Source organism: Mesocricetus auratus, unplaced genomic scaffold (assembly GCF_017639785.1).
Source record: "Mesocricetus auratus isolate SY011 unplaced genomic scaffold, BCM_Maur_2.0 Super-Scaffold_100014, whole genome shotgun sequence".
Taxonomy (NCBI): domain Eukaryota; kingdom Metazoa; phylum Chordata; class Mammalia; order Rodentia; family Cricetidae; genus Mesocricetus; species Mesocricetus auratus.
In genome coordinates, this window is record NW_024429197.1 from 74,585,589 (window position 1) to 74,610,649 (window position 25,061).

Here is a 25,061-nt window from a genome sequence, read left to right on the forward strand (position 1 = left end):
CAGTTCAGACTTGAAAGTGAAATCATCCATTTTTAAAATGTAGAATTAATTCGTTACAAATTGGCAGCTCCTACAGTCAGACTGTGACTAACTCCCCTTAAGAGATGATCTTCCTGGAAGGTAGCCTCCAAAGTCAGACCTTAGAGCCCTAAACGTTCCCTTCCTGGGAGCCTGAGCCTAGGGCACCATCTAGAGCCCAGATCCCCAATTTGAGACACGTTATCATTAGGCCAGAGGTATAGCAGGCTAGAAATGAACTGTCTTTGCTCTAGACCTGCTCCACTGCCTCTGAGCTCTTCTCCGGTTAAAATGGTTCAGGCGTTACAGATGGCTTCCCATCCCAGAGCCATCATCACCAAGTCAGTGTAGAGAGCCAGAAGGTGCGTTGCCCTGCATGGACAACAGCCCCAAGGATGTAGACGTGTGCCCAGGCGCATCCGGCAGCCACAGTGGCAAATGTGAAACTCACCCGGCCCTGACCTTTGAAGGATCCATGTGATGCTTAGTTGGGCAAGAGTGTCCAGGGAAAGAACCGCTGTGCAAAGTTCCTGGAACCAAAAAGGAGCTAAAAGAACACAGGGCTGGTGTGGCTGGCACACCAGGAAAGGTACAAGAACAGGTGGCCTGAAGAGTGGAATTTTAGGCTAAATCATACGGGGCTTTGGTGCCACATTTCCCTAACTTTATTCCAAGAGCAAAAGGCATTTCAAGGGTGTCGGGAGGAGAATGACTATTCTATTTTCTCTTGGTAACACCATGGCATGGTGCAAATAAGATGTTCAAATCCTGTGGGTTATAGTGACCATAGGGATTCGAAAAAGGAGATGTATTTAGGATATCATTAGGTTAAGTTAGACTAGAGAGATGAACTTGCTTGTCCTGGTAGCAGGTGGACCATTTAGTGGAGAAAGCAGGTTCACGTTAAGTTTAGCTTGGGATCCTCGGCAATGAGGAAGGTCTGTCTAGATATTTGGTAGCACTCCACCAAGGCTACTTACATTTGTGGCAGAACTGGGTTAGGTCACAACTACAAAGAAAACCAGATGTGGCACTGACCCAATTCTAAAGCCTCTGCCTTTAACCATTTCACGCACCCCCTGTAAGCAGCAGTGAAAGCATGGCTGACCCTTCTGTGTGGTCAACTTTGGCGTGGTGGAAAGGCCCAGAAGCCCCTTTTCCTTCAGGAGTTGGTCTGAGTGGTGTTCCCTAGAGTCTGGTCTTGTCACCTAAAGTGTCCTCCTGGTGGCAGCTATCCACATCTTTGCAAACCAGTCACAGACAGCCATGGGTTGTTCCTGGGCAATTAGAGCAGGATTGCCAGGACTTCGAGGTGAACCTGAGCTACAGAGTGAGTTTTGTTTTGTTTTGTTTTTTTGTTTTTTTTAAGCAGAAAGGGACAGAATTGTCCAGAAAGGTTGAAGCCGGCCTGTGGATATACACCCCATCCCTGGATAATCAGATTTTCATAGTCTGTTGAGGCATATTATCAGCCTCCCAGAAGTTGCTGGGTGGTATCCAGGAGCCTTCTCAATGAGACCTGGTTTTTCATTCTCAAATGTGCCAGTTTACGCTGTAGGTTGTTTTGGGCAGGCATTTTAATCAGCTACTTAACTCTCCAGGAGTGGAGCAGACCACTCTCCAGCTCCTTGTCCCACACAGGACGGACCTCTGTGGTGGGCCTTATTCTGGGTGCTCTTGGTTGCTGGGGCTAAAACCCAGTTAAGTAGAAAAAGCAGTTCAACGGGTTTTCATGCCAAGATCTTGATAAGGTCAGATGTGTCCTTGGGTCAAATACTTATCTCTTGGCCTTGCATAGACTTTATTGCTGGATAAGCCTCCCCAGTAAACAACATGGTCCCCATAACTGTTGAAACAACCCCCAAAGTTTATAATCCCATAGAAAGACCCTTTCTGTCCCATCCCTGTCATAAGAGATCTGTGGTTGCTCTACTTGGGTCACATGCCTGCCATTTGGCTCTCTAAGAGATGGGTGACATGGTTGAGCTGCCCCATTGTGAGATAACTAAGCCTCAATGGGCCTGTGCAGTGCAGCGCAGGGGCTGTCTCCTGACCTCCAGCCTGGCCTGCCAGAGGGCCTTGACAACACCAGCTGAGTCTGAGGAGAGATGATGATCTATGGATAGCGACCACATCACCTCAGCAGATGCCAGCTTAGGGGATCTCCTACGCTGGGGCAGGGTTGAGAAGTATGTAAGGCTCACCCCTTCCTGGTATAAACTGAGCTGCTTGTTTTAATTTGTGTCATTGGTGTTGTGCCTATTTTCCGCCACCCCCAAGGGACACCCATCTGTAAAGAGAAGCTTTTTCTTTTGAGGGCAGCCTTCCTGCCAACCTGGTTCTAGAGCCGCATCAGTCCCAAATAAACACAGGAGGCTATATTCATTATGAAGCTGTTGGCCTTGCTGGTTTCTTACTGGCTAGCTCTGACTTAAGTAATTACCCCATAATTATTCATCTAAGTATTTCTCTTACCAGAGAATGGCGGTTACATGTCGACTCTCTTGTGTTTCTCCTTCCCAGAATCCTCCTGGACTCCTAGTCCCACCTATCTAGATTCCTATTGGCTCAACAGTACTTTATTGACAAAGGACTTCCCCAACACCCATCGAGACCCTGCAACACACCATTACATAAAAAACTGACAAGGCTTTGGCTCTTATACCAATGGCCCTCTTTGCCTGGAATGCTTTACCCCTAAACCTGGGTGGCTTTCCTTTTATGTTCTGAGCTGACCTGTCTCTTCCTCAAACCTGACCCAACAATTTCTCTAAACTCACCATCTACATTTGAATTAGTAAATATAACAACAGTTTTTAAAGATTTACTTCTTGGAAATGGTGAGATGATGCAACAGGTCTGAATGTTTGCCTTGCAAGCCTGACCTGAAGAGAATTAACTTCAAAAAGTGTCTTCTGACCACCACGTGCCCACTTTAGTGCTGTGTGTTTGTTATGTGTGTGTGTTTGTGTGTTTCATGTAATTTATTCCCATGAGCAACCTGGGGATGGTTGGTCAGTTTGTGCAAGCAGTGGGATTGAGTTCAGCTCCTGTCTTGTTCTGTTTAATTCCATTTTTCATCTCATAATCAAAGATGGTAGCCTTAGTGGAATGTGGTTACACATTCTTATAGTTCCAGCGCTGGACAGCTGGGGCAGGAGGATCATGAGTTCAAGGCCATCCTATACAACATAACAACTCATAGATCACATGCATGAGCACCAGAGGAGTGGGGAGCATAAGATGTCATAACCCATGTCTTCTAACACTGTAAGGTAGATCCCGTTGAGAATGGGGAACATGAGAACTCCAGTTGCTGGTACAGCCATTTCAGAAAACTGCCTCTGTCTACGGAAATGAAGCACACTTACTGATGGTATCCTGATTGCCACATCAAAAGTGTATACTGAGGACTGGAGAGTTGGTTCTGACATTAAAAACACTGACTGCTCTTCCAAAGGACGGGATTCAATTCTCAGAAACCACATGGCAGCTCACAACTGTAACTCCAGTTCCAGAGGACTCACATCCTTACACAGATATGCATGCAGGCAAACACTAATGCTCATAAAATTAAAAAATTTAAGAAGTGTATACTGATGTTCTCTGAGACGAATTTAGAAGGTTTTAAATGGGAGGATCACAAGCCAAGGTTGGAAACAACCCAGGAGAAAATCGGTCATAACCACATTTTCTGATGTGTGTCCATCCAAAACTGGCACTAACCCAAATGTCCATCAACAGTGAGATGTGTCCTGTTCAGATTATGGCATGTTACAGTTATAAAAATGAACTAGGCAGCCACACAATGTTATGAAGGTTAATAAAACTTGGAATATAAGAACATGCCTGCTGTATTACTCCATTTACACAGCTCACAAACAAGTGAAATAACAATTAAAAACCAGGAGAAGGTCAGGGTATATAGATCAGTGGTAGAAAGAATACTTGCCTGGTTCTGGTTCCAGCACCACACACATAAAGAAGTAGGTCATGGTGGCTAAGGCTTGTATCTCAGCACTTAAGAGGCTGAGGCAGGAGAATTGCTGTAATGAAATAGAGCAACCACATAGTTCTGGGCTACCATATGAGATCCTATTTCAAAAGGGGGCAAGATGGAGATTTTTGCTACCATTTGGGGAATAAGCAACTGAAAGCAAACATGCTCTAGGCATCTAGATTGGAGGGGGTTCTAGGTAGCAGTTGCAAGGGTATACATACTGTGAAAATTCAAAAATATACTTTAAAAATGTGGTCTAACTATTGTGTCCAAAGTCTGGACCCTCAAACCACCAAGAGACCAGATCTGATGTAAAAGCAAAGAGTCTTTTTAATTTTGAGTTAGCTTGGGTCCTCCATCCATCCTACACAGCGGGTGGAGTAGGAGGGACCCGAGCAGCAGCAGGGAAGGGTAGAACAAGGGGGGGGGGGGATTCCTGGGGGTCTGCTAGTTGCATAGCAACGGTCTCAGGCTGGGGGAACCTTTCCTGAGTTGATTGGTCAGCTGCAGCTGCAGAAAGGTTGCTGTGCTTGGAGGGCTACCTACTGCATTCCACTGTCATCAGTAAAGCGCATCCAGAGCCCGTCAGCTGACTTCTGATTGGTTCCTTACCACATGGAGGGCATCTGGCAGCTTCTTCCCAGTAATTAGCGCAGGGTCAGGCAATGTTGTGGAGCTCAGCACATCCTGTTGAGTCAGGGGCCTACATCTAGATGGGTCTTTACTGCAGCCTGTCATGGCTGCCAAAGCAGGTGGCTGGGTGAGAGGCTGGGACCTTCACCGTGTTGCTTTGTCTGTCCTGAAATTTGTTGTATAGACCAAGCTGGCCTCAAACTCAGATATCAGCCTGCCCTCTACCTCTTAGGTACTAGGATTAAAGGCATATGCTACCACACCCAGCATGTACATTTTTTTTCTGTTTTAACTGAAAAAAAAAGTAAGTGAAAATTAAAAGTAATGAGATGTGTGCCTGACTGGGTTTCCTTAGTGTCTTCAACAGGAGACTAAAGGAGAAAAAAAATGTTTCATAATAGAAACTTGTTTTCCCAAAGAGAAAATATCCCAAGCTAGCACCCACATAGTAACAAGCCACGGGGCATAGGCTAGAGTAAGAGAGGAAACTGCCAGGGGATTTTTGCAATCTAGTTATAGGATGAAAACACATCCATTAAATCATACCAATGTGCTATTTGTCTGTTGGAGGTCTTGCTCCAGAGCCAAGGCTGGCCTGACACTTTGCCTTCCTAACTGGCCAATCGAAAAGAAGCTAGATCCAAACTATCAGAGACCACCACCACCTTTCCTGTGGCATCCGGGCTTGTTATTGTCATCTATTTTTGTTATTTATTACATTTGCTTCTGCTAACCTAGCAAACCTAACAGACTCCAGAGGCCCAACAGTTGAGTCAAGGTCATGACCCCAGGTGAGCAGATACACCCTAGCAAACAGCCTCCGGAGATATGCAGTGTGGAAGCCCTGTGCTATGTGGCATACGACCCCCCAAAATTCTTAAGCACCCAGCAGTCTGTTTACTCGTTTTAAAAGAATCTTCATAAATCCTCAGAGGTTTTCTATGTGGGCTGTCTTGACACAAATCATCCATCCTGATGCCATCTCCATAGAGAGAGAGACATTCGGAACAGCAGGCAGCATCAATTATCTTGAAATCCACTGCACTTCTGATGGGATGGTGAGCCCTCTGATCTGTGACTGCACTTCTGAGGCCCAGTGACAGCATACTGAGTCCATCCAAAGTCCACAGAGCCACTAGGAGATAAAATGAGATAAAACGTTTCCATAGGGTGTTGGTGGGGAGCGGAAGTAAGAAGCAGTGGGAAGTTCTCCTGCCCCCACGCTGCTCCCCAGCCAAACCCGTGGCTGCACTTAGGGCCCATTTCACATATTCACTTGGTTTTTGCCTGTCCCTTCCATGTCCATGTAGGCAGGAAACTGCCTTTCTCCTGCTGTATCCTCAGTGAAGAATGAGCGGGCCAGGCAGAGGATGCGAGCTTAGCACGAGGCAAATCATGAACAGCGCTGCTTGCTTGCTTTGCACAGTATTTTTAAGGTGAGCGTGTTATTTCAGTTATGAAAACACAACTCTTCCTTCCCCTTAAGACGATTTTTAAAAAAGCATCTAGGGTAGACCAACACGGTAGTGGTGTGCTTAGAAACCCCGCACTTGGGAGGCTGTGGCAGGAAGATGGTCACGGCCAGCGTGACCTGCATGGTGGAACCTATCTTAAAACAAGCGTCTAGGTTACTGCAGAGGCCCTTCCCTGCCTCAGCAACTGTGGGTATACCAGCAATTCCCTTCTAGATCCGATTGGTGTCTCTCAGAAGAGAGGGACAGTGCCTTGCTGAAGTCCTCTCTGCACTAGTAGGGACAGACTGTGTAAGCCTTAAAGTGGCTTAGGCACAAAGGTACTGTGGCGCTCGGGAGCCAAAGAACACCACAGGTCACAATACGTGTAGCAGCTTGCAGTCCTGCTCCAGGGACAGGCTTCCCCAGTGTATCGGCAGGGGAGGGCTTCCCCAGCAGGCCGTAGTGTAACAACTCCTCTTCAGTAGGGGAAGGTTTCCCCAGCGAAAAGTTGCTACTTCCCTCCTCCACCCAAACCTCGTTCAAGAGATTTACTGGGAGGGAAGACTCCGGGAGAGTGGCCGCCCTCAGCCAGGGTGGGAGAAGACAGCGGGAGGGCTGGGTTTATATGGGGTTTCTGAGGGGCGCAGTTTTCCAGGGTGGGGATTGGTCAGGTTTCAATCCCTGAGCTCAGATTGGCTAGAGCTTGTACTCAGGGACTGGTTAGTTTTCTGCTCAGGTTAAGGGTCAGATTTGGCTCTGGCTTCAGGGCCCAAGTGTGTTTCTTTCACTGGTCCTTTTGGCTCTAGTTTTAGGACCAGGGTGTATTTCTTTCATTGGCTCTGATTTCAGGGACAAAGTGTGTTTCTTTGGCACTGGTTTCAGGGTCAAGGTGCTTTTCTTTGGTTCTGGTTGCAGGGCCAAAGTGTGTTTCTTTGGCTCTGCTCAGGTGTGTATCTTTGGCTGGACCCCTTTTCCCTACAGGCTGCTGAACCCCACATCCTGCATCCTCAAAGCTGCCTGGTACTTCCCCAGGTGTCCCCATTCCCATCCCAGGGATGTGGGAAGCATGGAGGGGGGTGGGGGGCACCGAGTAGAAAAGAGAAACAGAGTCCCTGGAGTTGCCATAGTGACAGGGGAGGTGGGGAGGAGTCTGGTGGGAGGAGCCCAGATAGTGACCTTGAGACGCCCAGGGGAGGGCCTCGGGACAGGGAGCAGGGGACTACGGGGTGAGGAAAGGGACAAAGGGGTGAATAGTAAATAGGAAGGAGGAGGAGCTAGGTGATGTCAGAGCAAGGCGGCGAGCAGGAATGTGAAGTCCCAGGACCTTTGCGGGCCCGTGGAGCAGCCGCTGCTTCTCTGGTCGCTTCCCCCGAGTCAGGTGGGTACGGGGTCCCGGGTGGGGGCGCGGTGCAGCAGAGCGGGAGCCCGGGACAGGGGCTTCAGAGACTCCCAGCCGGTCACACTGCTCTCAGGGCGGCCGGGCCTGCAGCCGCAGCCCCCAAACCCGGCTGTGCCTGTTGTCCTGGGCGTAGGTGGGCTAGACCTGTCCGAGGTCTTTCGGATGCAGTCGGGTTCCTGACCCGGCTTCGGCCTACCCAGGTGAGCAGTAGGAGCCCCTGTAAAACTGCCTCCCTATTTCAAGCTGACTAGAGCCCTCCTCCTCGTCACAGTTCTCTGGGGCCCCCACTTCACTTCCACACCCCCCATCGCCCCTGTCTGCACCTGTCGGCTGCATTCTGGATGGATCGGCCCCCGGCAGGGTCTGTCTGGGGAAGGAACCTGCGTCGTCTCTGACCCCAGGCAGACAACTGGCCTCTGGGCATTGAGTCAGTCACCCGCCTGGGCTGGCCTCCCTGGCACCTGTGGCCAATGTCCGGAAGGATGGAAAAGCTGCGGCTCAGAGCCAGGTAGGAACAGGCCGTCTTCTGTCCCACCATGTACGGGCTCAGCGTAGTCCAGTCTTTGGATTCTAATCCACACTGTGCCCCTCACTGGCTTCCATTATCCCCTCACCAACTCATAGTCAAAGGAAAGGATACTTCACACTCAAAGGAAAAAATCCACCAAGATGAAGTCTCAATTCTGGACATCTATGTCCCAAATGATAGGGCACCCAAACTTGTAAAAGAAACATTACTGAAGCTTAAATCACACATCAAATCCCAAACATTAATTGTAGGAGACTTCAGCACCTCACTCTCACCAATGGACAAGTTATACAGACAGAAACTAAAGAAAGAAATAATGGAACTAACAGATGTTATGCGTCAAATGAACTTGATCAGATATCTAAAGAACATTTCACCCAAACACAAAACAATATACCTTCTCATCACCTCATGGAACCTTCTACAAAACTGACTATATACTCAGTCACAAAGGGAGTCTTAACAGATACAAGAAAACTTAAATAACCCCTGTATCCTATCCAAAAACCATGCATTATAGCTGGATTTAAGAAGCAATACATAATCATATAAACTTATGGAAATTGAACAACTCTACTGAGTTACCACTACATCAACACTACATGTTGGTCAGGGACTTTCCTCTCTTTTGACATTACTAGTAGATTTTTTTTGTATTTTTTTTCTTTTATGAAGTTAAGTTGGAGACTTTATTAATGATATTTTAATTTAAGCAGGGTTAGGAGAAAGTCGGGCATACTCAAGTGTGGAGATGGGTTTCTCAAAGAAAGGTCACATCAGTTATTAGTAATTTTAACATGGTCATGGGTTGAGAGATGGCTCAGAGGTTAACGCTGCTATCTTCCAGAATGTCTGGGTTCTGTTCCCAGCAACCACGTGGCAGCTCAACTGTAATTCCTGTTGCAGGGAAGCTGATACCTCTGGCTCCATGGGTACCAGGCATGACTAAGGCGCACTCACACGAAGGCAAAATACAACATACAGATAACAGCAATCAAAACTGTTTCCTGACTTTGACCCACAAGCTGTGTATCTGAGCTCAGCTCCACCCAGAGCACTGGACTTTGCCCAGCATGTTTTTTTCCTCAGGTCTCCCCCAGAATTTCACCTGATAAGGACATTCACTGAGTTCAAACCTAACTTGGGTTCTGGACTTACAGCGTCATGACACATGTTGACTTCATTATGCTTGTTTTGTAGTTGTGTACAAAAAAGCCCTTCTTATTTAATACCTAGAAATGCCACAGGGGCTGGAAACCTGTCTTCTTCTCCAGCATCCAGCTTGTAAGATGCCCAGAAATTTGGTTTGAAACAAATGCATAAATTATTTAGTCCAAAAATCTTGGTTGGGCTTTATTTATTGAGACAGGTTCAGCCCAGGCTGGTCTCACACTTGCTATGTTTCCAAGGGTGACTTTGAATTTCTCCTGCCTCCTCCTCAAGGTCACTGGGATTATAGGTGTGTGCTGCAATATCTAACTTATGGCTTTCCATATGCTAGGCAAGCACTCCACCAACTGAGTCACAACTCTAGTCTAGTCCCATGATCCTATGAGGTTAGTACCCTCAAGCCTCTCTTTCAGGCTATGAGCTTGGGCCATCAGAATGTGGACCCAGTGTCTGACACCAGGGCCTCAGAGTGCATCTCACCTGCTTGATGTTCGTTCCAGGGTCTTATGCTGGAAGACATTCCAAAGTGCCTTGTGTCAGCCTACAGCTCCGACCTCCACAGCCTGGAAAGGGTGACCTGAGCCAGCTCAGTACCTCCTTTGGTCCTGTGAACTTGATCTCCATGGCACACCGGCTGCAGATGCGTCTGTTGACGTGGGATGTGAAGGATACCCTGATCAAGCTCCGCCGTCCTGTTGGGGAGGAATATGCCAGCAAGGCCCGGGCCCACGGGCTGGTGGTGGAAGCCACAGCCCTGGAACAAGCCTTTGGGCAGGCATACAGGGTTCACAGCCACAACTTTCCCAATTATGGCCAGAGCCGTGGCCTCACCTCCCGTCAGTGGTGGGTGGACTTGATCCTAAGCACCTTCCACCTGGCAGGGGTCCCAGACACCCGGGCCATCATTCCCATTGCTGATCAGCTGTACACAGACTTCAGTACCCCCTCCACCTGGCAGGTGTTGGAGGGGGTGGAGACTACCCTGAGGGGGTGCCAGAAGCGGGGTCTGAGGCTGGCCGTGATCTCCAATTTTGACAGACGACTAGAAGATATCCTAGTAGGCCTTGGCCTGCGGGAACATTTTGATTTTGTTTTGACTTCTGAAGCTGCTGGCTGTCCTAAGCCAGACCCTCGAATTTTTCATAAGGCCTTGCAACTTGCTTGTGTAGAACCTGCAGTAGCAGCTCATGTTGGGGACAGTTACCTCTGCGATTACCAGGGGGCTCAGGCTGTGGGCATGCACAGCTTCCTGGTGGTAGGCCAAGAGCCTCTGGACTCCTCAGTCAGAGACTCTATTCCCAAAGAACACACTCTGTCCTCGCTGTCCCATCTCCTGCCTGCCCTTGACCTTCTGGAGGCCTCAAACCCTAAGTCATGAGTCTGATGAGGGAAGTGGCCGGGACCAAATAAACACTGGAAACACGGAGTCCCTTTTTTCTCCTGCAGAGGGAGGTATCTTGGCCCTCCCCCTGCAGCCTCCAGAAATTATTCTGATCATAGAACAGCAAGGGCTTAGTGGTAGCCTAATCTCTGAAGGCATTCATTATTCATACGTGTGTCCCTTTTTATTATTATGATATGGGGTAGGTGTGTGTGTATAGGTCAGAGGATACTTTCATAGACTGGTCTCTCCTTCCATCTTTACATGGGTTCTGGGGCTTGAACTGAGGTCATGAGTTATACAGCAAGTGCTGTATGCACTCTGCTTTCTCACCGTTCCTCTGTCCGTCTCTGTCACAACGCCTGCTCCATATCCAGGGAGGGCCATCTGTTCACAACCATGTGCTCTCTGAGGTAGGTTTTCACTCTAGCCCAGGCCGATGTGAACTTCCTCTAGTCCACACTGGCCTGGAACTCATGATCTTTCTCCATCAGCCTTCTGAATCCTAGGGTCACAGGTGTGAGCCACTTTCGAGAGCTAGGGACACGGATCAGTGGTAGAGCACTTGTCTAACTTGAGGCCCTGGGTTCAAACTGTAGGCATATTCTCTCTCTCCTCTTTCTTTATAGCAAGAGCTTGTAGTCACTGGAGATGTATAACCCCACTGTGCAAAACACAAAGTCAAAAAAAGCCCAGAGAAGCTGAAATAGAAATCCCTTTCCCAACTTTGGAACCTCAGAGTTAGACGAATTTGAAAGTCAGAGTGCTGAACTATCCATTAGTACCCTTGAGAAGAGGATGCTATAACTGGTTCTCTCAGGATCACTGCTGACTTGTGCCTGCCCTGCATCAGATACCATGATAGCTTTTTTATTTTTATTTTTTTTAAACAAGGTTTCTCTGTGTAGCTTTGAAGCCTGTCCTGGAACTCTCTCTGTAGATCAGGCTAGCCTCACAGAGATCCGCCTGCCTCTGCCTCCCAGAGTGCTGGGATTAAAGGTGTGTGCCACTGCCCCAGCATGCTAAATTCTATACCTCAAAGCTATCCAGGGACAGAGGTGGCATGACCTCCACTTTACATATGAAGAAACAGATCCAGGTCTTAGGTGAACCTGTCTGTAGTCGCCTGTGAGGGAACCTAGGTTCCAAATGTGGCCTGTCTAACTCTAAACCCACCGGATTAACCCCTGGGCTACAAATAGACAAGTGCTCATGTCAGTCTTTGTGTTTGCTTTTTTTTGTTGTTCTTTCAAGACATGGTTTCGCCGGGCGGTGGTGGCGCACGCCTTTAATCCCAGCACTCGGGAGACAGAGGCAGGCGGATCTCTGTGAGTTTGAGGCCAGGCTGGACCGATAGCTTCCGAAACAATACAGAGAAACCCTGTCTCGTAAAAACAAAACAAAAACAAAAACAAAAAAAAAAGATATGGTTTCTCTTTGTAGTCCGGTCTGTCCTGAAACTCACCCTGTAGACAAGGCTGACCTTGAACTCAAAGATCCCCCTGCCTCTGCCTCCCAGGTACTAGGATTAAAGGTAAGGGCCATGACAGCTGATTTTTGTTTTTTAGTTCAGTTTTCCTTTCTGTCTTCCCTATATAGCTGGTGTCTACTACATACATCTGTGCCTTGTCCATTGCTGGGCACGGGATACACTGGGCTGTAAACACAGACAAGCACAAGTGTATTTGCTCTGAAACACACAGCAGTAACTCTGGAGGGGACTCTCACCTGGGATAGAGTTTGGGCAGTATCTGGACAGTTAGAGGAAGGGGCATGTCTGCAACAACCCCATGAACCGTGAGCTGAACTTTGCTACAGCATCTGAGTTGGTGGTCAGGGCACCATGGCTCTGAATAAACCAGTAAGCAATTCTAACAAGGTATTTCACATATGAGCATGGTGGCACATGTGTGTAACCCTGACATTCTAGAGGTGGAGGCTACAGAGTGTTTTAAAAGCCAGCCTAGGCTATGTGAAACAAAAAACCCCAAATGAATCTGGTGGTGGTGGCACACATGAATAATCCCAGCACTCGGGAGGCAGTAGCTGGTGGATCTCTGAGTTCAGCTTTGTCTACAGGGTGAGTTCTGGGACAACCAGGGCTACACAGAGAAACCTTTCTCAGAAAACAAGAGCAAATAACCAGAAAGTCCCATGTTTGACCTGGGACTCCAGAGAGATGGAAGGAAAGGACTGACTGCATAAAGTTGTCCTCGGATGACTTCCTCGTGTGCACCATGGCATGTGAGTACCCCTCATATTAAGCACACACAATAAGTTTAAAAATCAAAAACAACTAGGGAGATAGCTCAATTGGAAAAGTGTCTCCACAGAGGAGATGGCACTTCTGAAGATGACATGTAAGGCCATCCTCTGAGGCCTTCACATGCATGCACTTACATGCAAACCCAAATACACACATGAACACACTGTTCTCCAAAGATCTCCCTCCAAGTCATCTTGGGACCACATTTCTATATGGGAACAAGGGACTGAAGCAGAACAGTGATTATTTGTCAGCTGGACTTTGAGAACACCCTGACTGGTTTTCAAACTGTTCTGTTTGTAGTGCTGGGGATTGAACTCAGGGCTTTAGCATGCAAGCCATGTGCTCTGCTACCATGCTTCACCCCAGTGCTGGCAAGAAGACTTGTTCTCAGATGAACTCCTTATGGAGGACATGGCAATGAGACTTGGCCTTGGTTCCACATCTCCAGTAACATCTCCAGGCTCTTTCTGCTAAGTAGAGCGACAACCTACTTAATTTCTAAGCAGGTACCTAAGGCTGTTATGCAGCATGAAGCCGGTTACCAGCAAAGACATCACTAAGTCTTTGGAAGCCTTTAATAACACTCTCAATCATTCATTCATTAAGGATAGCCCTCCTTTCCCCTGAGCTCTTCTGGCTTGAAGCTCTCCACCCGGGTCTGCCTCCCTAGGAAAGAGTCACGATGTGGGGTGCTCATCAGCACGGTGATGGAGGATCACCGTATCACAGGGAGGTCCACGTTAGAGCTCAGTCTCAGGGCCTGGGACAGAGGCCCACAACTGTGCCGGAAGCACATTTCCTGGAGAGGATAGACTGCCACGGGAGAAGGCAGAAGGTCATGGCACTCACAGGCTGGTTTTCTGGCCAAGAGCAGCCTGGCAGGTTGTCCTTGGTGTGCTAGAAAACTATTCTCTCTATTCCCTGGGTCATGAAACGGACAAAAATACTGAACTAGTCAAAGGCTAGGGACTTCACTGCCCGGGCCCTCGGGGTCAGTCAACGGGGACCCTGGGGAGGGAATGAGAATGGGGGGAACAAGAGATGTGAGAGACAGAGACAAGACAGTCTCCTTTATTGACAGTACTGCAGGGTTAAGTGGGGCAGACAGCAGAAGAGCGGGGGAGCAGAAGTTCTCCTCTGCAGGGTACTTTCCACAGACAAGTCTGCAGCTGGGGGAGTCTGGAGTGCAGGCCAGGTGGCAGAAGGGCATGAGAGCCTGGACTGCAGACCTTGAAAATGTGCTGTACAGGAAGATAAGAAGACAGAGAAATAGAAACTTGTGTTAGTCTCTAAGAATACAGAATGAATATTAAGATGGCTTCTATTATGCCATCCTTATTTGAGGCCCTCCACACTTCACACACTTCTCTGCAGAGAGGCACCTCCAGGCACAGCCGTGCTCCTCCAGGAACTGCCACATCCCTGGTCACCCGCCTGCCAACCGTGTACTCCCTCACTGAACTTCACTGTATGCTAGCCATGCACCAGCACCATGCTGCATGCCAGAGACACAGATTGATGAGACCCTTGCAAAGGCACAAACGTGGTGGGTTTGGGAGACTAAGGCCAAGAGAAAAGCAGGTTCCCACAGAAGACAAGCATGGAAAGGTGATGTCTGAGTCGGAAGCATATCCCATCTCTCCAACGGTTACCTATGAGGGAGACTACACACACCACTGGGGGAGAGGACACTAGCTGGAAACATGGCCTGACCTACAAGGGTGATGAGGAGGTGGGTCTGATCTCACTGTGGCCAGTGGACGATGGAGATGACCTGGTCTGCCACGGCAAAGACTGGGGACAGCGGCTGAGAGAAGGATGAGCGGTGGATGTGAAGGACTGTCCCCAAGGCAGGCTCACAGAAGAGCAGCTCTCCTGCTTGGAGGTCCAGCAGCACGCCCCGCTGTGCTGGGCACTGAAGCAATGCCAGAGGCTCGTGCTGCCTGTTGTGTGAGAAAAGGAATCCTTGATCACAGCAGGAGAAGACCCAGGAGAAGGCATTATGGCCCAGGCAGCAGTTTCAGGGCAGCTGGGCTGAGGCCACGCCCACTTCATAAGCACAGCTGTGCTGAACATTGACTATCCAGGCATGGAGTCCAGCCTGGAAGGTGGTGGCAGCCAGGGCATTGGGCCAGTGGTCAAAGTGCTCTGGGTCATCTGTGCAGGCCTCGGACTTCTTGGCACTGAAGGTCAGGGTCCTTCAATCTTCAGACAATTACAATAAGGGGCTAACAGTCCTTTCATTGATAAACAAATCCTCCGTGCCTGCCAGAAAGAATTCTCAGGGTTGTCCAGGGTCCTATCCAACTCCATCCTAATCTGGCCCTATCGCATAGTCAAAGAGTTCTTACCACTCACTGAGGCCTCACACAGGTCATTTACTCTCCCTAAGCCTCAGATTCTTCATCTTTAAAGGGGAACCAAATAGGACTTGTCACAGGGTAGTCATGGGGACTATATGAAATAATACGGGTCAAGTGTCCTGTATATACTGTGTGCTGAGTAACTGTATCCAGGAGAACAGTAGTTACTGTTCTAAAATCTTCATGTGGAAAGAATACATGAGTTGCCCAAGTTCCCACATCAGGCTGGTGGCAGGGTCAAATGAAGACCCAGTGTTTCAGTAACCCCTATCATACGGCTTTCAAGTTGATGGTATCTGTGGCTCCAGAGCCCAGAAACTGGGAGACAAACAGTTCTTCAAAGTTAACTAAACCAGGCACCATCTGATATCAGAAATCAGAGCATATTAGGTGTGTGTGTGTGTATAACTTAGAAAGCTTCAGTCTATCACCACAGGGCACATGAGCTTCCATCCAACCCGGGGGAATTTTGGGAGATGGTAAGTTTCGCCTCTGATGCCCCAGTACGCAGTACCGGGCCAGGCCCACGCTCAACACCAGTTAAGGTTTTGTTGTTCTCTTGTTCTTGAGACAAGGTCTCAGATAGGGAGATAGGTAGCCAGACTGGCCTTGAATGCAGAATCTTCCTGCCTCAGCCACCCAAGTGCTGGGCTACGGGTGTGCATCACCACATTCAACCATTTAGGCCGATGTTTGTTAAATGAATGGGTGAGGCAAGTTCTGTCATTGTGGTCCAGAATGCTGTCCATGGGGATGCCATTCTACTTTTAAAAAGAAATGGGAGGTTTCCAATAAATGATAAAGAGCTGCCTCAGAAAGGTACAATGTAAGGAGGGCGAGACTTAAAGAGCAAAATGAATCCTAACCCTAACCAGAGAAATGGGAATGATCTGGTCGACTGCTCAGCCCCGCCAGTGCCTTGGCCCTACTTAGCAGCCTGCTTCCGTTACTGGCTGTCAGGGTTACCATCCCCCGATGCACTAATGCTGGGTGTGACCACCCCCAACAGGCATGCACATAGGCACACATGCACGAACGCACGCAGTGCTGTGTTCTTGCAGCTCCTAACCGGAGACCGGAGAACCGATATTGCCCAGAGTTGAGTCAATAGTGGGCTCCAGGCCAGGCGGTGGTGGCGCACGCCTTTAATCCCAGCACTCGGGAGGCAGAGGCAGGCGGATCTCTGTAAGTTCGAGGCCGGGCTGGACCAATAGCCTCCAAAACAATACAGAGAAACCCTGTCTCGTAAAACCAAAAAAAAAAAAAAAAAAAAAAAAAAAAAATAGTGGGCTCCAAGCACACTTCTCGTCAAAGGTTAATTCGTCCGACCCCTGGGGATCCACAATGCCCTCTGCTTCCTCAGCCCTTAAACAGAAAGAAAGAGACAGGGGTTCAGGAAGGTTCTGGAAATGCATCTGGATCCACATGGGTGAGGGGAGGAAGACAAAAGGTAAAATCCTTCTCTTGTAGGGTGACACCATGATTGTATTAGCCAGAAAGGACAGTGGCTTTCCTGAATCCCCTGGGGGCCTTCCTTCCAGCAAAGCAGACAGTTTATAAGGAAGTATATTCTCTCTCTCTCTCTCTCTCTCTCTCTCTCTCTCTCTCTCTCTCTCTCTCTCTCTCTCTCTCTCTCTCTCTCTCAAACTCACAGAGATCCGCCTGCCTCTGCCTCCCGAGTGCTGGGATTAAAGGTGTGCGCTACCATCGCCCGGCCGGAAGTATAGTCTTAACTGGTATTAAAACTGGGGGCAGGGCCGGGCGTTGGTGGCTCACGCCTTTAATCCCAGCACTCGGGAGGCAGAGGCAGGCGGAGACCAGCCTGGACTACCAAGCGAGTTCCAGGACAGCCTCCAAAGCCACAGAGAAACCCTGTCTCGAAAAACCAAAAAAAAAAAAAAAAAAAAAAAAAAAAAAAGTGGGGGCAGGGGCTGGAGACAGCTTAGCAGTTAAGAGTGACAGCTGCTTCTGCAGAGGTTCCTAGCTCCAATACAACCACCTGTCAGTGCAGTTCCAGATCAGAAAGCCTCTGAACACTTGCACCTGCCTGTACTCACACACACACACACACACACACACACACACACACACACACACCCAAAGACAAAAATAAGGAAATCTTGGGGGTGGGTCCTGGAAGCTGTGTGCTCTGTGGTGTAAGTGACTCATGAGTGCCCCCGTAAGCTGACAGCAGAAATGGGATAGGATCTGGGCCTCAGGACTTGCTGTATGATAACATTTCTCTATTATACTCTCCAGAAAATATCTCACTGCCTCCAAAACCCACTGCAACAGTAAATGCTCCCCTGCTTTGGTCCCAGCCACTCCCCATCTCTTAACACAAGCCTGAGGAGCACAGAGACCTGGGATGTTTAGCCATCAAGACAGAATGCCTGGAAGCTGGGGAGGACTCAATAGGTGAAGCGTTTGCAGTGCAAGTTGAGGACGGGAGGTTGAATCCCCAGAACCATGTAACCTTGGTGAAATGGCATGTAAACCTGGTGAGATGGCATGTAAACCTGGTGAGATGGCATGCATCCATGATCCCTGTGCTTTAGGTGAGATGGGAGGAGGAGGTAGGAAGCCCTCAGGCCAGCAACAAAGAGACCCTGTCTCAGACAAGATGGAAGGCAAGACCCAGCATCTGAGATTGCTCTGACCTCTGCATGCACAATGATATGTGCACACAAACATGAAAACATGTATACAGACCACACACACAAAGAAAAAACCCAACTAGGGATGGAGTGATGGTTTGTAGAAGGCAGGTTCAATTCCCAGAACCTACATGGCAGCTCACAACTTATTCAGTTGCAAGGGATCCAATGCTTTCTTCTGATATCTTCGGGCTCCTACACACACATCATTTATACATACACAGGCACACACACACACGAAGCCACATATATTCCAACTAAAGCTCAAATCTAATGGGATTCCACATCTAAGACTGGTGAGCTGATTCAGTTGCTCAAGCGATTTCCACATATCGTGGCAACCTGAGTTCAATCCCCAGTGCCCACACGGTAGGAGGAGAAAATCCACTCTGTCAAGCTGTCCCCCTGACCTCCACACATGAACCATGGCACGCCTACACACATGTGCACACAAAATAACTAAGTAACTAAATTTTTAAACATCCACATCTTTAAAGCAGCCCACATCTCTAGGGGAATGAGATTAGAAAGGGTTGATGAAGGCTCATTTTTCAATTTTTTTTTCTTTTTAGAGGGCTGGGAATTGAATCCAAGACCTACAAACCATGCAAAAGCACTGTATCACTAAACAACAACCTTGTAGAGAAGATATCAGGGAAACAGGTATCAGGGTTAAATCCAGACTCCAGTTCTGGGTCTCCGCAAGCTCCCTACCCTTTCTGGACCTCAGCGTTACCCTGGGTAACCATAGTTGAATTTGGATACATTTAAGAAAGCCCAGGGAAAGCCGCTGGCTAACAAGTATTTGTTTCAGTGCCTTTTCGCATGGATATAAAGAAGACTTATGGGGTAGGGAGTCAGAGGGATGACCTTTGACCTTGGAGCCAGGCTCTAGGAAGTGGCTCAGCTACATGCCTGGAATGCAATGGCCTATGAAAAAGACCTGGGTCTCAGTGACTGTCTGAGCAAGTTATAAGGCCACACTCACCTGTCAAAAACCTCCTGCTCCTTCTCCTGCAAGAGAAGAAGACGGGGTCACACGGGCAGCAGAAACCCCTCAACGTGGACACATCTGAACACATTTCCCTCCCACAACTGCAGGTGGACTTCACAGCAAAGACCAAGAGCAAAACTTTCCTGGCTGTTCTCTCCCACATCACATGCCCCACCCCGTCCCGCCCCACCCCGCCCCACCCCAGCACACACAAAGAATGAATCAGCCATTGCCCCCTACCCTGTGACGTCCTGGGCTCCCCTCAACTCCACTTCAGGACCATCCTCCACAGACCCAGCTCCCCACGGACACCTGCCATGGAGACTGCCTGCTCTTGGATGCCTATGATTCTCTGAATCTTTTATTGTGACTGTTCCAGCAGATGGGACAGAATGTGCTCTTGCCTGGAAGCTGGTGTTGAATGAATGTACAATCTAGGGCAGTCTCCATGACTGCCCGACTTGAAAGGCAGGGGCTGGCCTGGTGTCTCCTCATTCTCCCTCCGCTTGGTAGTTTTACTCAGGTGTCTTACTGTCCCTCAAAACTAGAGGCATCTGCGTATCTACAAAGTGCTGTGAAGAGCAGCACACTGAATATCAATCGTGGCTGTGTCTGGTAGAACTGAGAGCGTTTTCTATATTGGTGCCCTTGTCTGTGCCAAGCACTGCCTTCTCCCAGTGTACTTCTGAACCCTCTCCACCCCCATTCCCTGGACCCGGGACCTCTTCTGTTACTTCTAAGTCACTCCTCCCCCCATTCCCTGGACCTGGGACCTCTTCTATTACTTCTAAGTCACTCCTCCCCCCATTCCCCTGGACCCGGGACCTCTTCTATTACTTCTAAGTCACTCTCCAAGAAGCTTTGATCTATTCCAACTGCCTTGGGGGTGTTCCGACCTCCCAGGGATTCCTCTACTACATGACACAGTCTACTTGTCTGTCTATATTCATCTCTTAGGTAGGGCTGGGAGCAACAGCAGCTGTGCCCCATAACTCTGCCCCATTACACAACATTTAGACATTCAATAAGGATTTGCTTGCTGTTCAAAGCATATTGTTAGAGTGCCAAAATATTCAGATAAATTTTATTCCTCTGTCTAGTGTTAAAAGTGGAATGAGTCAATGATATTAAACATAGTAAAGGAGATAGCTATAGGGACTACTGCCAGGTCATCTTTCAGTGGGTGAGAGAGAGATTGAGTTCAGCTTTGAATACAGCATGGAATTGATGGCCAAGGAGCAGTGGTTCTCAACCTTCCTAATGCTGCAACCCTTTAATACAATCCCTCATGTTATGGTGACCCCCAACCGTGAGATTATTTTCAATGCTGCTTTATAACTGTAATTTTGCTACTGTTATGAATCATAATGTAAATATCAGTGATTTCTTGTGGTCTTAATGCAGCCCCTGTGAAAGGGTCATTCAACTCCCAAAGGAGCCAAAACCCACATGTTGAGAACCACTAGCTAAGAGGAAACATTGAGGGAAAAGGGGATCTAAGTAACCCTACCTAACAGGATCCTTGCTAAAGACAGGCCAGGATGATCAGAAACCCCTAGGAGATTGCGGACATGTGGAGTCTGGTAATTGCCAAGGGCTATCAGTGTCAGTGGTGGGGGCTTTTGGCCAAGCTTATTTAGCTGGGTCTTTGGTCAGAAAGCACATAGGTGCCTGGATAGAAACCGCATTACAGTCTGGCAGAAATCGCTGTCACTCATCCCTGTCCCAAGGCTCATTGCCATCTTTTTGGCATTCTCAGATCTTCCAATCTGGGGGAATCTGGCCAACCTCCTGTGTGCTCACCCTCTCCTGACTTGCAACCAGCTGGAGGTCATCTAGATGGGTTAGCATGCCAACCAGGCTGGTCTGGATGTTGTCCAGCTTCTTCAGTTCCTCGGTCCAATAGGCCAGCTCAGTCAGGATACTCTGGTTGACCCTCTTCTCTTCACCATACACTTGCTCCAGTAACTGTTGTCCCTCACTCTCACACATGCTCCTCACCAGACTCATCCTCTAGATAACCAGTTCCTGCGTTGCACTAGCCATGCTCTGGCAAGGGATAAAACAAGAGGAGTCAGATCCTGGAAAAGACCCTGTCACAAACAGGAGAGCATGGACAGGCTTAGCAGAAATGATGCCAGCAATGATAGACAATGTCTGCCATGGGCAGAGTAAGGAGAATAAAGGTACTCAAGCCATTTACTTTGACACCCTAGCTTTTGGAGTTCCAAAGTGTGGTTTAAGAGAAACCCGAGATCCAAATGTCCAGGCCGTGGCTCAGAAGGTCAGGGCCACAGTACAAAGGGTGGGCGGGGCATAGGGATGAACTAGAATTGCCTGCTGATTTCACAGTTGGAAACATGATGGCCATGGGACAAAAGTGAGGGAATCATAGTGATCACTGGACAGAATGGCCTTAAAGAGTTATTACCATCAACCGGAATAAGAACGAGGCTCCAGGTCAAGTTTCACTCCACCTGAGGGCCAAAATCTTATCCTCTGCTAAGGCTCGTTCATTCCAACTGGTTCCAACACAAGATTTTTATGTGTCATAGAGGAGCTTTGAAAATATTCTTAGCTAAAGATGTTTCTTTTTGTATGTTTGTTCTTGTCTTTTGTTTCTTTCTCAACAGGGTTTCTCTGCATACAATCACCCTTGCTGTCCTGGAACTCTCTGTGTAGACCAGGCTGGCCTTGAACTTACCGAGATCAGCCTGCCTCTGCCTCCCGACTGCTGGGATTAGAGGCCGCCACCACTGGCTCAGCTAAGGATGTTAACAAGCATCATCTTCTAACACTCAGTGGTCAAAGTCTGGCATGCAGTAAGTACCTGCAAACACAGACTCGTGACTGTGTGGGAAACTCATGCTGTCTTAGGGGAAATTTCTTGCTAGCTTGGACACCTCCAGCCAGTGACTGAGGCGGAACTAAAAGCCTACTCTCCAGACTTTCAGCCTAGCGCTATTCCTCACAGCCAGATGCCAGCTGCTACATGAAGCACCTGCACTTGACTCTTGACAGATGTGTCAGGGGGCCAGGAACAGCTAGTTGCTTCTCTTGGTCCTGTCCCTGAAGACCTGCTTTGTATAGCACAGGGAGTAGTCACCCCTCTTTTATAGAAGAAACCAAGACCCATAATCTGCCCAGTGTGGAAGAGAAAACAGTTTCACGACCATCAAGGAAACTCACTTGGGTCTGGAGCACACTGATTTCACTGTATTGTTATAACTGCTCCCCAGCTGGGCACCTCCTACTACAGCTGCAAGGAGTTTCTTTTTAAACAGAAGTCTCAATCTGTCTGAAACTCTCTGTGTGAGTGTGTGTGTGTTTGTGTGAGTGTGTGTGTGTGAATGTGTGAGTGTGTGTGAGTGTGAGCATGAGAGTGAGTGTGTGTGTGAGTGTGCGTGTGTGTGTTTGCCTGTGCGTGTGCATGCCGCATGCATGTTGGATCTCAAGGAGCTGAGGTTAAGCACAGTTGTGAGCTGCCCAAAGCAGGAACTAGAACTAAATTCAGGTTCTCTAGAAGAGGTGGACGTGTTCTTAACCACGAGCCACCCTTCTAGCCCCTAAATTCAAGGCTTTACCTGTATCTTTTAAAGTTTTTCAGTGGTTTCTCTTTGTACCTGAAATGAAGATGAGCCCCTCTGTGACCAAGAGGGTGGGATCCAGCTTCTCCCTGAACCTTTTGCTCTCTGACCTAGTTTCTTGTTTCTCTGATGTATTTCTTCCTGTCATCACACCTGGTCATATGCGTCAGCCTTGAAGGACTTCCTGCCCCAGCAGGCTGGGTGCCTTCCTGCCCAGGGCTTTTGCACTTGCTAGCACGGTCTACACACTTCTCTCAGATGTGTGGTTAATCTCTCCACCTCTTAGGTTTCTGAGAACACATAAACCTTTCCTTCAAACTTTTATTTACCATTATTGTGTAGTGCGTGTGTGTCTGTGTGTCTGCACCCCGGTACATACATGTGTAGTAGTAAGAAGACAACTTTATAGATTAGTTGATTCCTTCCATCTTTATATGGGTTCCAGGGAACAAACTCTGGATTTTGCAATAAACAATTTACCTTCCTTTTTTGTTTTTCCAGACAGCATTTCTCTGTGTAACAGCTTTGGCTATCCAGGAACTGACTTTGTTCACCAGGCTGGCATGGAACTCAGAGATCTGCCTACCTTTGCCTCCCAAGTGATGGGATTAAAGGTATGAGCGACCACCAGCCGGCAGTATCAACCTTAATGAGAGCATTTCTTACATACCACAGGTAATACCCCTGTCCTCTCTTCCTACTTACAGCTCCCTCAAAGAATGCACTGCCTTCTGACATAACACATGCTTTGTTGTTTATTGCCCATCTCTCCTGAGAAGAGTGTAGCATTCACAAAACGAGCACTCTGTTTCTTCCACTGTAGGGTGTCTAGCACACAGGCCGGTGGGAAGTGCTCATCAAGATTTTGTTAAATAAAATGTTGGAAGCCTCTCACTTAAAGTCAGGGTATGCTACTAGAGCTTCTAGTTTATATCGTACTGGAGGGTTAGCCAGAGCAATAGGACAAGAAAATAAAAACAGTGATAGAGCCAAAGACGGACTGAGATAGAGAAGTCAGTACCTTCACGCAAACAGAAGTGAGACGGACGAAAATGAGTTGGATTCCTAGCTGCTGTCTAGTTCCCAGTTCTGGTTCCTTTATCTCCTGAGAAACCTATGTCCTGCCATGAGTGCTCTACTTGTTTATGGCAGTTCGGTTTATGCAACTAAAGAAACTTGGTTAAGGCAGTGCCCAACTTATTCTGTATGCTGTGTGTGTAGGTAGGAGTGGGTGAGATGGCATTTGAAAAGAAATTCAGCCCGGTGCTGCCCGGAGGGGCCTTCTTAAGGGTGAAGACATAACAGTGGTGCGGAGTAAAGGATATGCCTTGGGATGGGGCAGAAACAGCATTGGCCTAAGAGTCAGGACCCAGGACGCAGAACGGACCCTGCAATGGATCACTGGGGCGAGTCAACTAATTTCTGTGAGATGTATTTCCCTATCTTCAAATAGGGATGTTTACTGCCACCTGCTGCATAAAATTGTCATAGAAGTACTTCAGAAATCCCTGCCATGGAGACGCTTGCAGCTAATGGCAGCACTCTGGAAACGAGGCGGCAGGAAGATTGGTAGTTCATGATCAGCCTTGGCTATACAGCAAGTCTGAGGCCAGCCTAGGCTACACAAAACACTGTTTCAATAAACAAAACAGACAAAAGAAGATCTCGAAAGGACTGTTGATGTAGCTCAATGGAACAGCATTTGCCTAGCTTGTACATGGCCCTGGGTTCATGCTTCATACTGGTTTAAAAAAGAAAAAGCGCTCAAGGAATTTCATAATTCTGAAAATGAGCACAAAATAATTCCATAGTAAAAGTCTGCGGCTGGATAGATAGTTCACCAATCAAGAGCACCTGTTACTCTTGCAGAGTACCTGGGTTCAGCTCCCAACACCCACATGGTGGTTCACGACCATCTATAACTCCAGTTCCAAGGGATCCAATGCCCCCTTCAGATCTCTGTGGATGCTAGGCACATAGGTGTTGTGCATACATATATGCAAGCAAAACAATCACACACACAAAATAAAGAAGTCTACAATTTTGTGAGAAAACATTCTAGTCTTTTTGAGTTTCTATGCCAAAGTCACCGAGAATTCTTTCTCTAGTCTGTCGCCTGTGTACTGAAGTAAACAGCCAGCTCATCCAGTAGCTCAATGAGGTTGTAAGTTTGGAAAGGGATTTTAGACTATGATAGACCTGGGCTAGAGTCTTATCCTAGCAGGCAGCACAGTGTTGAGAGCAAAGTGAAGAATTACCACGGCTTTCTGAGTCTTCCTTTCCAGGACCTCCGCTCAGACTCGGTGATGCCCTGACCTGTAGCCTCTCATACTGCTCCACAATCTGGTTCTGCAACACAAAAGGCATTACAGTGTCTTTACTCATGCAGATGGGCCACTCACTCATTCACGTGGCTTTTCCCTTTTACTCTACCCACTCCCATGGTCTGAACCCAGAAACCATCATCACCCAAAACAGTAATGCCCCCAAAACTTTATATCAACCATCTCACATGTACCTATATCATGTCTTTCCTTCCAGCTCACTGATGCTGGACTCCCCATTCCAGTTACTCATTTAGGGCCACCAAGACACCTGGGTCTTGAT

General features: G+C 48.2%; 2 protein-coding genes across 3 annotated transcripts; one reads left to right on the top strand and one right to left on the bottom strand.

The window, feature by feature from the left end:
• Positions 1 to 7,339: 7,339 nt before the first annotated feature.
• Positions 7,340 to 10,629, top strand: Hdhd3 (haloacid dehalogenase like hydrolase domain containing 3). 2 transcript variants are annotated; one of them, XM_013117112.3, is made up of 3 exons: positions 7,366 to 7,483; positions 7,776 to 8,012; positions 9,704 to 10,629. In XM_013117112.3, the coding sequence occupies exons 1-3, from the start codon at positions 7,387 to 7,389 to the stop codon at positions 10,579 to 10,581; spliced, it is 1,212 nt and encodes a 403-aa protein (XP_012972566.1). In that variant the 5' UTR covers positions 7,366 to 7,386; the 3' UTR covers positions 10,582 to 10,629. The 2 variants fall into 2 exon arrangements, with proteins under 2 accessions (XP_005075195.2, XP_012972566.1); XM_005075138.4 differs by lacking the exon at positions 7,776 to 8,012 and having other exon boundaries at positions 7,340 to 7,483.
• Positions 10,630 to 13,895: 3,266 nt separating this feature from the next.
• On the bottom strand, positions 13,896 to 24,805 carry Bspry (B-box and SPRY domain containing). Its single transcript, XM_040757386.1, has 5 exons — positions 24,713 to 24,805; positions 20,671 to 20,916; positions 18,862 to 18,887; positions 14,567 to 14,796; positions 13,896 to 14,094 (listed from the first exon to the last, which is right to left on the bottom strand). The coding sequence occupies exons 2-4, from the start codon at positions 20,875 to 20,877 to the stop codon at positions 14,598 to 14,600; spliced, it is 432 nt and encodes a 143-aa protein (XP_040613320.1). The 5' UTR covers positions 20,878 to 20,916; positions 24,713 to 24,805; the 3' UTR covers positions 13,896 to 14,094; positions 14,567 to 14,597.
• Positions 24,806 to 25,061: the final 256 nt, after the last annotated feature.